This window comes from Carettochelys insculpta, chromosome 13 (assembly GCF_033958435.1).
Source record: "Carettochelys insculpta isolate YL-2023 chromosome 13, ASM3395843v1, whole genome shotgun sequence".
NCBI classification, from domain to species: Eukaryota; Metazoa; Chordata; order Testudines; family Carettochelyidae; genus Carettochelys; species Carettochelys insculpta.
This window is the reverse complement of record NC_134149.1, coordinates 1,163,052-1,177,120: the sequence shown is the minus strand read 5'-3', so window position 1 is coordinate 1,177,120 and position 14,069 is coordinate 1,163,052. Positions and strand designations below refer to the sequence as shown.

Below are 14,069 nucleotides of genomic sequence, written 5' to 3'. Positions count from 1 at the left end.
CGGTGGCGGCTCCCTCCAATGGGGCGGAAGGCCCGGCCCCCTCGCGCTGAGCGGCAGGCGCTGAGCCAATGGGGCTCTTCGACGCTTCCGGTCCCCGGGCAGGTGGCCCCGCGCTGTTTCGGGAAGGTTCCCAGGAGCTGGGCCGGGATGTCGGGGGTGCTGAGCGCCACGCTGAGCGGCCTCAACAGCGACTCCTACTGCGAGATCAGCCAGTACCGGGACCAGCACTTCCGGGTGCGCCGCGAGAGCGAGGGCGGGCCGGTCCCCGAGCTTGGGGGTGCCCGCGCCTGGGGGGGGACAGGGTGGGGGAGCAAAATCTGAGGGAGTTGAAACAGCGGGGGGTGTACAGCATCCGGACGGTGGGGTAGTCCCCAAACCTGAGGGAGGTCTGTGCAGGCGCCGGCACACGGGGCGCACCCCAGACCCACCCGGGCCTGTGCAGTGGCTGTTCTCTTCCACCTAGGTGCTGCTGGAGGCGGAGGTTCCCCAAGTGGTAGGGGTAGGGGTCGCCCCGGTGTGGGTCAGGCCCCACTGAACAGCATGTCACTCCAGCCGCACTTATTCTTGGTTGTGCTCTCAGGGCAGTCGATACCTACAGGAGAAGGCCCTGAAACTCTCCTCCACGCTGTACGTGGGCAACCTGTCCTTTTATACCACTGAGGAGCAGATCCAGGAGCTCTTCTCCAAATGCGGTGATGTCAAGAGGATTGTCATGGGGTTAGACAAGGTCAAAAAAACCCCTTGTGGGTTCTGCTTCGTGGAGTATCCTTTCCCATTTACTGTTGCCATGTTTTTACTCTTACTGCTCCTTTAATTAATCACATTGTAGGTGAATTACATCCCTCTAGATGGGCTGAACATCAGCATCTTACAGAGCGTACCTGGCCTTTCTGGGGGAGCTGAGGATGCTCCTTTGAATGTTGGCAAGCAGGAAAGTTGTGAGCTCTTAATCACAGTATCAAGCATTTTATTCCCCAGTAGATGTGTTTCTTGGCCTTGCAGACATTGCAGTGGTGCATGAAATCAAAATCCAAACCACGGGGCAGCTCTTGTGAGGATTTTGGGGGTTGTTTTCGTTTGCTTGATTTTTGGTGTGTCACTGGGATTTCACACTGCCTGTCCTTTTCAATCGGCTTAAGATATTTTAAGGTCAAAAGGGACCACTGTGCTCATGGAGTCTTGGGTCTGTGCTATGCAGCAGATCAGAAGTTCTCTGGTTGTTAAGACTAGCAATCTGTGCCTTTCTCAGCCCATTCATTCTATATTTCAGGGGTGGACAATAATTTCTGAGCGGTGGTCATTCTTACAATTTGCTAAGTGGCCACAGTCCATGCTTTCCTATGATGTTAATGGAGTGTGCCAGGTCTGGGAGGGAAGTTGGGTGCAGGAGGTGGAGTATGGGGTCTGTAAAAGAGTTTGGGTAAAGGAGGGCGTGTGAATTGGCAGGGGATTTTGAGTGCAGGAAAGGACTTTGACTTGGGGAATGGGCGTAGGAGACAGTGCAGAGGGTTTGGGTGCAGCGGCTGTTGTGACCTGGGCAGGGAGGGTGGTGTCAGTATTGTCTCTGGCCAGGAGGCACTTACCGTATGATTGTTCCAGGTCTGCAGGCTGCACATGGAGACCCCCCTTCCCCACCAAGTAACACACCACACAGAAATAGAATTGCTGCTTGAGGGTCCTGCTTGGCTGCTGGACATTAGCAGGCCAGATCCAGCCTTGTAAACTGGACTCATTGGATGGACTGGTAAAATAGCCTAGGGTGCTTTTGTGAAGCATATGCTGCCACTGTAGCCCTAGAATAACGGACATTTGTCTTTAAGACCCTCTTGGGTGAAACCACTACCCTTCCCACTCTTATCTCGTAGATTCTAGTGTAGGATAAAGAGGGTTGTTAAGAAAACTTTTATACAGGAAAGGACTGGTGCAGGTTCAAGTCCTCAAGTGCATTCAGAAAATCCTTACCTGGAAACAGATGTATTTAGCAACATGATTGTGGGATGCATTAACAGGTGTGTTGTGAGCAAGACACGAGAAGTCATTCTTCTGCTCTACTCTGCACTGGTTAGGCTTCAGCTGGAGTACTGTGTCCAGTTCTGGGCACCGCATTTCAAGAAAGATGTGGAGAAATTGGAGAGGGTCCCAAAAAGAGCCGGCAAGAATGATCAACACTAGAGAACATGACCTATGAAGGAAGGCTGAAAGAACTGGGCTCATTTAGTTTGGAAAAGAGAAGATTGAAGGTGGACATGATAGCGGTTTTCAGGTATCTAAAGGTGTGTCAGAAGGTGGAGGGAGAAAACTTGTTCTTCTTGGCCTCTGAGGATAGAACAAGAAGCAATGGGCTTAAACTGCAGCAAGGGAGGTTTAGGTTGGACATAACAAAAAAGTTCCTAACTGTCGGGGTGGTTAAACACTGGAATAAATTGCCTAGGGAGGTTGTGGAATCTCCATCTCTGCAGATATTTAAGAACAGGTTAGATAAATGTCTATCAGGGATGGTCTAGACAATACTTGGTTCTGCCATGAGGGCAGGGGGCCGGACTCGATGACCTCTCAAGGTTCCTTCCAGTTCTAGTCTATGATGGCAGGTTTGTCCTGGTTTGCTTTGTATCTTTCTGAAATGAGGGATGTCAAGCTTCTTCTCTGCTATGGCACGGCCATACAAAAGTTTAACATATTGCTATCCAAGGAGAGCGCTAGAATCAGGTGGCTGCAAATTTAGAATACTGGTGCCTTTTGGCTAAGAAGGCCAGGCTCTGTTATGCTGTGAATACAACCATTTCCCTCGATGTCTGTAGGTAGCTGGCATTGACCAGCTGAACAACGCTTTGAGTCTTCCTTATAAGAAATTCCAGATATTACACAAGAGCAGATGCTGAGCATGCAATGCGATTTATCAATGGCACCCGACTGGATGACCGGATTATCAGGACTGACTGGGATGCAGGGTTTAAGGAAGGACGACAATATGGGCGAGGAAAGACTGGAGGACAGGTAAAGAGAGTACTAACATCAGCACTGAACCTGGCTTCCTTGAGGCAGGGTGATGTATGCTGCTACCTTTGGATGATTCAGTGCAAAGAAAGGGTCATTCATGGCAGACCTAGTAATGAACTGAGACAATCTAAAGTAAGGCTGATTTTATAGTAGCACTAGAGTTGGAATGTGGTACTTAATGCCTTTTAAAAGTTTGCATTCCAAGCCTCCTGTGACTCCCAGCAAACATTGCAGTCTTTTCAAAAGGGTGTAAGTTTATAGGTGTGAAGTGAGAAGCAGGATAATAATGAGGATGGTCTGATTATAAGGTTAGTCTAATAATCAAATTATTTGAAAGAGAATGCAAGATTTCTTAGATTTCCAATGGGACAAAGGTTTGGGTTCAAGCTTCGGTGATTCATAAAAATGCACAGCAAAGTAAAACCAAACTATATTTGGCTCTTCCCTGCTGCTTTATGATGTCCAGAGATGGTCCCACCATTAGATATACCTGGTCTACTCCTCAGTCTCCTTGATTGTAGTTTGTTGACAAGATAATTCAGAGAGTTGCAAGGCCTTGTAATCTGAATTTCAACGCACCACCAGTTGAGTGGAAAGAGGATACCTAGTATGTCTGTCTTGGCAGGTTCAGGATGTTAATGTGTTATTGCTCTGTCCCAGGTGCGAGATGAATACCGGACGGACTATGATGTGGGAAGAGGTGGCTTTGGCAAGATTATTCAGATGCAGAAGACCAATCACCAGACTATAATCTACTAACTGCCTAATCCTAGTACATAAAACTAGCCCTGTCCTGGCTCTTTGGACAGGGGTGTGGAGTGGGAGCCAGGTTCCAGCAAAAGGCAATACTACTTAGACTGGCTGTTTAACATTTGTTCATTTCTCATTGCTCCTGGGCTAGAATGGCTGATCTGTCCTGATACAGGGCAGCAAGAAAATAGAGTGACCAGCTCTGCAGAATTGCTCACTAAGTGCAGCATCTCTCACTCAGTCTTCTGTCTCCAAGATGTCATTTCAGCTGCAGTTTCTCTCAAGCACAGATTTTTGAGAAATACAACAGCCACCAAAGCCCTCCTGGCTGCTTGTGCAGCTCGCAGGGGGTCAGGGGAAGGAGTTTAAAATGTGTAATTTAGAATCTTGTCTAGTGCTCTAAAGCATTGTTCCTGGTATAAATTAGACAAGCAAAGTAAGATCTTACTGGCCACTTGCAAGTGCTTGCCTGAATTCCAGGCCCTTAATTCAGTCAGCTCTGCAGAGCCTTAGTCCTTGCTGTATCTGTGGTGCTTTGACTATTGCAGAGCCTCACTATTACAAAGTGGTATTGTTTGTGTCTTTGGGATTTTTAAATAAATATTAAGTACTATAACTGCTGCAGTTTGTGCTTTGTTGCCATTGGGCATGTGGCAAGGCTTTCTGGGGGACATATCCTGTTGGCATGTAAGCTGCTCCCTGACTATAGTGGGACAGGGGAGTCCTGCATGCTGTGGTCTGAGTCTTCCTCTTGGTACTGGCTTCTCTTGTCTTCCCCTTGCACTCTGTGCTAATAGCGGGTTTGTCACCAGATGGAATCATTAGTAAGCTTACACCTAGCTGGGTGTGCTAAGATGCGGAGTTAGTCCCCATTTCCCCACCGGACTGAATGCTGAGAAGTCTCCCTGTTTCCTTTCATCATGGTTCCAGGTCTTTTAGCCAGTGTGGCCTATAAACCAAGCCCTTAGGTGACCACCTAGGAGCAATTCAAAGGCTGCCCATCTGGATTAGCAGAATGTCCACAAGCACCACCTGTTTCTACTTGTGGTGCACATCCCTTAGTGCATGTAACAAAATTTATTCTTCACATTTACAGAAAAAATTGTAACCTTGCCTTTAGTGTAGGGTATATGAAGCATCGTGAGGCCAGACCAAGAAGCAGGAGCTGCACAGCCTATTGCTCTTGCTTGAGTCTTCCAGTACGTGGTTGTGTTAAAAGCCAGTTTAGTTGGAGACAGGAAAACTGCCCTTCTGTACAGTTCATATACCTGTTCCTCAAGAGTGAGACTTGTGAATGAGCATGGCTAAGGTTATGCTGACTTGGGCCTGGCCTTGGACAAGCCCTTAGGAGAGGGGAACCAAAGAAGGGCTTGCACCGAGTTATGCTCAACCACTCCATGTAAGTCAAGCCTTGACTGTTAATTGGCTTAGGTCATGTAAGCACCCCTTTCTTGTTCCTGCATAATGAGGTGTTTGCTTTAAGTCACATGCTTTAGAGCAGCTCAAGGCCCCTGACAACTCTTCTGCATACGGGATAATCCCTAGTGAAGCTTTTAGGGAGGTACAAACAATGGTTTCAGTGGCACCTTAAAGATGAACAATTTTATTGTCAAAGTTTTGTGAGTTGCGACTCATTTCATCAGATGCATGAAGTGAAAGAATCCAAGGGCAGATACAGAGATGGGGGTATTACATCTGTGCTAATTCAACCAGGGAGGATATATGCAACTACCAACAGTGACAGGGTGAGTCGAAACAGTAATGGGAGAGCCCTTCCATGGCTAAGTCTGTGCTTACTGGGAATGTTGACAGCTGCTATGCAGTTTTAGGAATGCCACGTATGTAGCTAAAATTGATTTTTCCAGCCGTTGACATTGGTCCCTACTCTCACTGCAGAATGTCGAAGGGAATGCTCCTCCTGCCCCCATTCCTTAATCCTTGTGGCTCACAAGGAGTTCCAGGTTCAACATTGATCCTGGAATGCACAAAACAGTGCCCCAGAAGATCAAATCTAAGGGTTTCATCTTCCTCTACTACTGTAGACCTAGTCTCAGTCTTGAGTCAGATGTATACTGATGTCAAAATTGCAGAAACTTACGCCTGTTGACAGAAAACTGCCAATCTGTTTCATAAATCTGCTGCTTGTATCACAGGTGGTGACTTGTCTCCTCCTTTCCATGCTGCCCCCTGTGCTAAGCATGCAGGTACCACTGCATATGCAGTCTCAGAGGAGAGGTGTTCCTGGAAATCCTGGGCACCAGGCTAGCCTCTCACTGGGCACATACCTCATTGCAGCATGATGGCAGCTCCAGGACAGGCTGGGACAAAAAAATTGTGGCTTGAATAGCATCAGCATAGCCTGGGGAATGAGGAAGTGGGTCTGCCCCCTGACAGCTCATTACATAAATTATTTTGTTAATCTTTGAAGTGCTACATGACTGCTAGGTCACTTAAGGCAGGGATGGCAATAGACACAGAACAACAACAACCTGGAGACAAATCATTGTGCAGGACCTGCAAAGACAAGGAAAAAATTAACTCTATTAAAGAATCTTCCCATGCCAGTGGGGCCAGCCTCCTGCCAGGTGGTTGAAAGCAGAATTTAGTGATTGTGGCTCTTGTTGCCACACGGCAGTGGTACTGGGAGGAGCCAGAACCTGCCTGCTACTGACTAACTTCAGGGCAATTTCAAATCAACCTAAGCAAGCCTTTGGCTTTCACAGTCTTCCCTCCCAGTTTGTAGCTCAGTCAGTTGCAGATGTGTATATGCCAGAAGCAGGCCAGGTTCCTCTTTCACTTCAGTGGCTCAAGCTGATGATTTTCAGGATTTGTGGCCCCTCACCTTCCAGCAGGGAACTACCAACACTATAACTACTCTGCCTCACAGACTGAAAAACCACCTGGGACACACAGAAGCTGCCAGAGACTACCAGCAGGTGGTGGTAATGAATACACTTGGCTCCTATAGGAGGCTGATTCTGCAACTTCTGCACAAACTGTTGCACAGGTGCCCTGAATACAGTGTTCCATAGGTTTCCTGACTAAGTGCACACCTGCGCACACACCAAGGTATCCTTTCCGCAGATATCTGCGGGAGAAGTGTCCCTTAGCCAACAGTCCTATGTTAAGGCAGGTGCTTGGACCCAACACAGCAGGTCACCAGGAAAATGACTAACCCCAGCCAGCTCCTGCCAGAATATTTTCCACTGTTAAAAATGTGACAGTTAATTTGTTAGGAAGGTTGGAGAAGCAGAGCACTGCCGCCTGGAGCCAGGCAGAGCAGCAGGGGTTACGTAGGCTTTCTGCAAAGCAGTGCCTGCAATTCTTACCTGCCACCCTACTGGGTTCCTCTCCCCCAACTCTATCAATGCGCTGCTGCCTTGCTCCTATTGTTACCCTCCTAGGCCCACACACAGTACCAATGCATCTCATCCAGACCCGGAAGCCCATTATTTCTAGGTGATAGAAGAACAACATCTAGCAGACGAACAGGCAGGCTTCAGGAAAGATAGAAGTACCATGCAGCATATATTGGCACTAAGTTTGATAGTGGAGAAAGCTTGATGAAAGAACAAATACAATTGCTTTGTTGATTTTTCAGAAGGCATTTGACAGTGTAGATCAGAGTGACTTGGGCAGTGTTGGAGTCGTACAGAGTGGATAGCAGACTGATACAGTTGTTGAAGGATGTCAATGACAATGTGGAGGCAGTGGTGAGAATGTGCAGGGAGTTGGGAAGTTGGTTTAGAACTAGTACAGGTATGAGACAAGGAGATCCGATATCACTGAGTGTCTTCATCACGCAGCTAGAGAGTGATAGACAAGATCAAGGAAGAGGTAGAAGGGATATCTGTGCACAGGATAAGAATTAACTACATGAGGTTCACAGACAATATAGTTATTGAAGATGAGAAGAAACTCGTGAAAATGGTGCAAGTGCTAAATGAAGAAGGGAAGCGGTATGCACTGATTATGAGCATTGATAAAACAAAAACAATGGTATTTGGAGGTAAGGAAATAGGAAGGAAGATCAGTGTTGATGGGATTGAACTAGAGAATGTAGAGAAGTTCACATATGGGGGGAGCAACATAATATATGATCTAGACTGAATAGCAAAAGGAAGAGCGAGTTTGAAGGCAATGGATAAGATCCGGAAAAGCAAAGCAATTAGCTTAGGAATGAAGCTGAGCATCTTCAAAACGTGTATTCAGCAGTACATTGTACGGATGTGAGACATGGGTGATAACGAATAATTCAAAGAGGAGGATATTGGCGTTCGAGAGGAGTTGTTATAGAAAGATCCTGAGAATAGGATGGATGCAGAGGGTCACCACTGAGGAACCATACAGGAAGATACAGCTGAAAGAGAAGCTACTGCAGAAGGTTATACAATGGAAGTTACAGCTATTTGGGCATAACATTTGCAGAATGAACGAAAAGTCAAGATCCTGGTATTCAGCATAATGGATGGTTCAAATAGGAGAGCAGATCCCACAGAGAATGAGTAGATGATATAGTAGATTGGTGCAGAGCTCATCTCTCTCTCTCTCTCTCTCTCATCTCTATCCCATAACCCCTTTTGGAGGGTCGTTGGGGCACCACAGATGACTTCCTAATCAACTCACTCCACCTCATCCTGTCCTGTGCAGCTCTCTGTGACTTGCTCACATTCAAGTTTGTCCACTCTTTGATGTTATCTTCCCATCTCTTCTTTTGCCTGCCTTTCCTTCTACTACCAGGTACTGTGCCTTGCAAGATGGTCTTTGAAAGGCCTGATGATCTGATGATGTGGCCGTACCATCTGAGCTTGTGCTTCTGCACCGCAGTGAGCAGGTCGTCATGTGGGCCTATGACATGCCTGATCCTGTGTCATACTTCTTTGTTCGTGACATGCTCAATGTAACAGATGCCCAAAAGCCTCCTATAGCATCTCATCTCCATGCTTTGGATCTATTTCTGCAGTTCTGCTGTAAGGGTCCACGTTTCACAAGCGTACAAGAACACTGAGATGACCAGTGAGCACATCAATCTCACTTTCGATTTCAGACTGATGTTCTTGTCCCTGCAGATGGGTCTAAGTTTTGTAAGCACTGCTGTTGTTTGCGCTGTTCTGGAGAGGCCTTCTGGTCTGGACCCCTCATCTGACACGATTGCACCTAAGTACTTGAAGCTGGACACACATTGAAGAGCTTGTCCATTCACCATTATATCCCTACTGATGCCATTGGTGTTACTGGTCATCAGTTTTGTCTTTTCTGCACTTATCTCCATTCCATAGGCTTTCGAGGTGGTATCCAGCCATTCTACCAAGCTGGCAAGTTCCTCCAGCTAATCCATCTGTATCGTCGGCGAAGCGAAGGTTTGTGATTATTCTGTCCCCTATGCTGACAGTTCCTTCATGGTCTTCCAAGGCATCAATCATGATGCGCTCCAGAAAGATGCTGAAAAGCGTGGGAGAGAGCAGACAACCCTGACAGACACCCACTGTCGTTCTGAACCAGCTTCCAATGGTATCGTTGTGGGAAACTGCACTGGTGGCATTGGCATATGTGTTTTCAACAACTCGGACAAGGTTGGGGCTGATGATGTACTTTCTCATGGTGGCCCATAATGCTGCCTGCCAAACTCTGTCAAAGGCCTTTTTGAAGTCCACAAAAACATGGTACAGGTGCTGTTGGTGCTGCAGATATTTCTCGCAGAGAATTCTCAGGTTGAATATTTGTTCGGTGGTACTCTGCCCTGCCCTAAAGCCGGCTTGTTCCTCAGCAATAATCATCTCAGCTTGGGGCTTCAACCTGTTCAATATTACTTTCAGTAAGACTTTACTTGGGTGGCTAATGAGGCTTATCGTACGATAGTTTCGGCACTGTTGGAGGTTGCCCTTTTTGGGAAGTGCGATCACTAGCGACTGGGTCCATGATGTAGGCCATTTTCCCTGTCTGCCAGATCTTATTGCATATGTTGGTAAGGGCACTGATCATGGCTTCTCCCCCTGCTTGTATCAATTCTGCTGGGATATTGTCCACTCCGGCTGACTTTCCTTTCTTCAGTGATCGCACTGCTGCCTCTACTTTTTCCCAAAGGATTGGGAGGCTGTCCTCTTCAGTAGCATATGGACATTTCAGTATTTCTAGGTCTCCATCGACCTTATCATTGTACAGCTCAGAACAGTATTCTGTCCACTTGCCAAGGATCTCTTTCTCTTCAGTGAGGCAGTTCCCTGCCTTGTTCTGGACTATGGAAACTCTAGGTTGTCTAACGTTTGTCACCTCTCTTACTGTTTGGTATGCCTTCTTGCTGTTATTTTTGTTAAGGCTGTCTTCTATTTCCTTGCACTGGTCTTCTACCCAATTCTGTTTTGCCGCCTTCATGCCTTTCCTGATGGTCTTGTTAATTTCTCTGTATTTATCAGTCCCACCAGCTTCACCTTTCTTCTTTTTCAGTTCTCGCCATTTGTCACAGAGGTCAAGCAGATCAGCAGTAACCCAAGGTTTCTTCTTTGGGCGGTGTTTGCCAAGAATCTCAGTAGCTGTTTCTACTACTGCTGTGTTAAAGGTGTAGGCCATTATGTCCTCATCTGCTTCTTCAGCACCAAGGATAAGCAGTGGTGCGAGTCTCCCTCCTATTTTTACTTGGAAGGCTTCTGCCACCTCAGGATCTTTGAGCTTTTCAAGGTCAAACTTAATTCTTGTGTGTCTTGATTTTAAGATCTTCTGCAAGCGTAGGCGGAATGACATCACCACTAGATCATGATCACTTCCAACATCTGCTCCTGGAAAACTGCATGTCTTTGCAATGTTAACGCTTGTTCAGAAGCGCTTCTTGACCAAGATGTAATCAATCTGACTCTGATGGTCTCCACTGGGGCTGTGCCAAGTCCATTGTCTGGACGCCTTGTGAGGGCCGAATGTATTAACCAGCATGAAGTCATTACACCTGGCAAACTCCAGCAGTGTAAGGCCTCTGTCATTGGTTTCAGTGTTGTAGTATGGCCCACCCGTTCCTTTCCAGTTACTATATGCATCCGCTCCAACTTTTGCATTCCAGTCTCCTTGTACAGTAAGTATGTTTTTGGTGTGTGCTCTAGGACACTGATCGTGTCCTGATCGTAAAACTCTTCTACTTCACGATCATCGTAATCAGATGTTGGGGCATAAGCCTGAATGAGGGTGATGTTGAAAGGGGATACTTTCAGATGGATGGTGATGAATCTGTTGGAGACTGGTCGGAGTCCAATGATGGTATTCACAATGTCGCTGTGTATTAGAAAGCCAACCCCGTGCTCATGTTTATCCTCCTTTCCGCTGAAGTGCAACTTATGACCCCCTTTGATTGATTGTTCACCAGAGCCCGTCCAACGCAGTTCACAGATACCCAAGATGTTCCAGCAGTATCTTTCCATTTCATGGGTCAGTTCTCTCAACTTCCCTGCTCCTCTCAATGTGTGTACATTCCAAGTACCGATAATGTTGTCTCTTCCATGCATCCTGCTTGACTGGTCACCAGTAACATACTTTTCACCTCTGTCCTGGTGTGCAACGGTGGGCGCGGTCATTGTTAACCCTGGCTGCGACTGATCCGGCATGAGTTGGGTAGTGGTAGATGTCATCACGTGGTGTGTCATGGGCAAGATAGCCTGACGGAGCCCATCCCTCTTCAGGCTGTTGACCACAGCCAAAATTCCACAGTAACTTTGTGGCTTGCCTTGGTCCTGAACACATGGCCGTTGAGCTTATCTTGAAGCTCCTCTGCTCTGGCTGGTGACTTCTACATGGAAGACATTCGCCCAGTGATGCTGTGTTAACACCACCGCCACACATCGTTTAGCCGGCCAGCTGAGACTGTTGCCTGGGGTGTGGCACTTGGAGCCAGATGTGAGAGATAGGAGATGGATGAGAACCAGTATTTCCGTCCATCCTACGAATAGGATGCAGCTGCCAGAGAACAAGGGTACTACTTCTATCCAGAGCTCCCTACGCTCTGGTGCAGAGCTAGTCTACAGAAGCTAAGCCACTCTGCACTGGACAGGGAAAGACAGAAGGAAATAGTGAGAGAGCTATCAGACACCACTGGGTGCTGAGCCCACAGTTGTTGATGAAGGTTTCATGTTTGTCAGCCATACTATGGGCTGTGCACAAGTAGCTGAAAAGCAATCAAATGTCTGTTTTTATGCATTCATTGTTCTGAGCAAACCCAGGCCCCAAGCTATGAGCAAAATGCCCCTGGCTGCAGCCTGTCAGATTCCCCAGGCTACTAGTAAGCCTTCCTCACTTAGCTTGGTGTTCACTGACAGCTTGTGTGTGATTAAGAAAGTTAAAGAAAATGGAAAATGTATTTAATTCCAGGGGACAAGGTGCCAGGACTATTCCCCACAGGGGCTCAGAGCTGGAGGGAGGGATTAGAGCAGGGGGCCACTGACCAATAGACAAATCAGTTGGGGGGCCACAAAAGTGAGAAGCCAAAAAAAATCCCAAACCAAAAAACACCCCTCACTGATGTGGTCTCCAATTGAAAAACCAATGGAAAGGAGCCATTCCCCTCACTCACCAACCCCAGAGCCTAGGGGGCCAGGGCTAATACATTTTGGGGGCCCCTCAAGGCTCTGGGACTAGTGTGCAAGGGAATGCAGGGTTCAGTGTGGGAGGGAGCTGCCAGGAAGTGAGCTTGGAGCGTGGGGTCTGGGCAGGAGAAAGGGTGCAGGAGCAGGCCGGGAATTGTTGAGGGGCGGGGGATCAGGGCTGGAGTGGGATGCAGGAATGGGCTGGGGTGCAGCATCTGGGTAGGAGGAAGGGTGCAGAAGGGTTTGGGTTGTGGGGTCTGGAAGGAAGGGGTTAGGAGCAGGGTGGGGGGGGAGGGTGCAAGAGAAGGTGTGAGCAGGATCTGGGCAGTGGGGGGGTACAGGAGTTGTCAGGGGACCTGGCATCTGAGCACCTCAGCAGGCTCCTTCCCAGCCCTTAGTGCTGGCTGGAGAGCACCACCCTGCCCCTCAGAGCACATGGTACAGTGCTGCAGCACTGATTTAAAGGGCCTCGGGTCTGACCATCACCACTGCTTCTGCAGCAGCAGCAGCAGCAGCTAGCACCCTATGCCTTTTGAATTGCCAGGCCCCATGGCCACTGCCCCTTTTGCCTCCATGTCAACAGGCCAGCACCATGATAGGTAGATCTATATGGCCGTGTCTACACGTGCCCCAAACTTCAAAATGGCCACGCAAATGGCCATTTCGACGTTTACTAATGAAGCGCTGAAATGCATATTCAGCGCTTCATTAGCATGCGGGCAGCAGCACCGCTTCGAAATTGACGCGGCTTGCCGCCGCGCGGCCCGTCCAGACAGGGCTGCTTTTCGAAAGGACCCCGCCTACTTCGAAGTCCCCTTATGAGCTCATGGGAATAAGGGGACTTCGAAGTAGGCGGGGTCCTTTCGAAAAGGAACCCCGTCTGGACACGCCGCGCAGCGGCAAGCCGCGTCAATTTCGAAGGGCTGCTGCCGCCCGTATGCTAATAGAGCGCTGAATATGCATTTCAGCGCTTCATTAGTAAATGTCAAAATGGCCATTTGCGTGGCCATTTCGAAGTTTGGGGCACGTGTAGACGTAGCCTGTAGGTCTTTGGCTATGTCATTACATAGCTGATGTTGCATAGCTTAGCCCAAGGTAGTGTACACTGGGCCTTACTATGGACCTTAGAAAGAACAGACACTGCTCTGAGGCCTGCTGAGAAGTGGAAGGTGTCATCCCTGGCATTTCTGCTAGCTCAGAAGAATACAGCCAAAAGAGGATGAGAAAGAGCAGAGTTCAGGCTGTCCATCACATCTATCCCAGAGCAGAGCAATGGGGCTTCCTCTTAGGTTACAGACCTGGAGAAAGCTGTGAAGATAAAGATGTGTAACTATCGGGGATTACTGCTAAGAGTGCAAGAAGCAAAAAGGATTGTCTAGCGTCTAAAGCAAGTTATATGTCTGCTCTGTTTGTCTTTGCTTCCCAGCCTACCCAACAGGAGCCATCACTTTTGCTTACTGTGGGGGAGAGGGGTTAAGGGCGCTGAAATCTTGAGATACAGAGGACTAGATTCAGGCAAACCACTACAAAGCAGACAATAAAAATATCAACTCTTCTGAAGCCCATTTTATCTAGAAGGAGAAATCTTCAAAAATAGATTACTGGGCATTTAATTTGTCACACAGTACAGCTGCAAGCAGTAATTAATGCTTGGTCTGGCACAAGCATAACAGACTAGAAATTACAATCAGCTTTCTCCAGAATCTGCTGGCAGTTCTTCTGGATCAATTCCTGCTCCATTATCCAAACTGACATTGCCCC

The 14,069-nt window shown here is 47.9% G+C and overlaps 1 protein-coding gene across 2 annotated transcripts; it reads left to right on the top strand.

Moving 5' to 3' along the window:
- Positions 1 to 89: 89 nt before the first annotated feature.
- LOC142020080 (nuclear cap-binding protein subunit 2) lies at positions 90 to 4,357 on the top strand. Of its 2 annotated transcripts, none has more exons than XM_075007678.1 (4): positions 90 to 234; positions 581 to 762; positions 2,856 to 2,994; positions 3,658 to 4,357. In XM_075007678.1, exons 1-4 carry the CDS (start codon positions 148 to 150, stop codon positions 3,754 to 3,756), a joined length of 507 nt encoding a protein of 168 aa, XP_074863779.1. In that variant the 5' UTR covers positions 90 to 147; the 3' UTR covers positions 3,757 to 4,357. The 2 variants fall into 2 exon arrangements, with proteins under 2 accessions (XP_074863779.1, XP_074863780.1); XM_075007679.1 differs by having other exon boundaries at positions 98 to 234; positions 586 to 762.
- The last annotated feature ends 9,712 nt before the right edge of the window (positions 4,358 to 14,069 follow it).

What these genes read in the sequence shown, in the direction of transcription:
- LOC142020080 (XM_075007678.1), top strand. Translation starts at nt 148, where the DNA reads ATGTCGGGGGTGCTGAGCGCCACGCTGAGCGGCCTCAACAGCGACTCC. An exon ending in TGTGGGTTCTGCTTCGTGGA is followed by an intron (nt 763 to 2,855) that starts GTATCCTTTCCC and finishes AAGAAATTCCAG; the next exon opens with ATATTACACAAGAGCAGATG. An exon ending in GAGGAAAGACTGGAGGACAG is followed by an intron (nt 2,995 to 3,657) that starts GTAAAGAGAGTA and finishes GCTCTGTCCCAG; the next exon opens with GTGCGAGATGAATACCGGAC.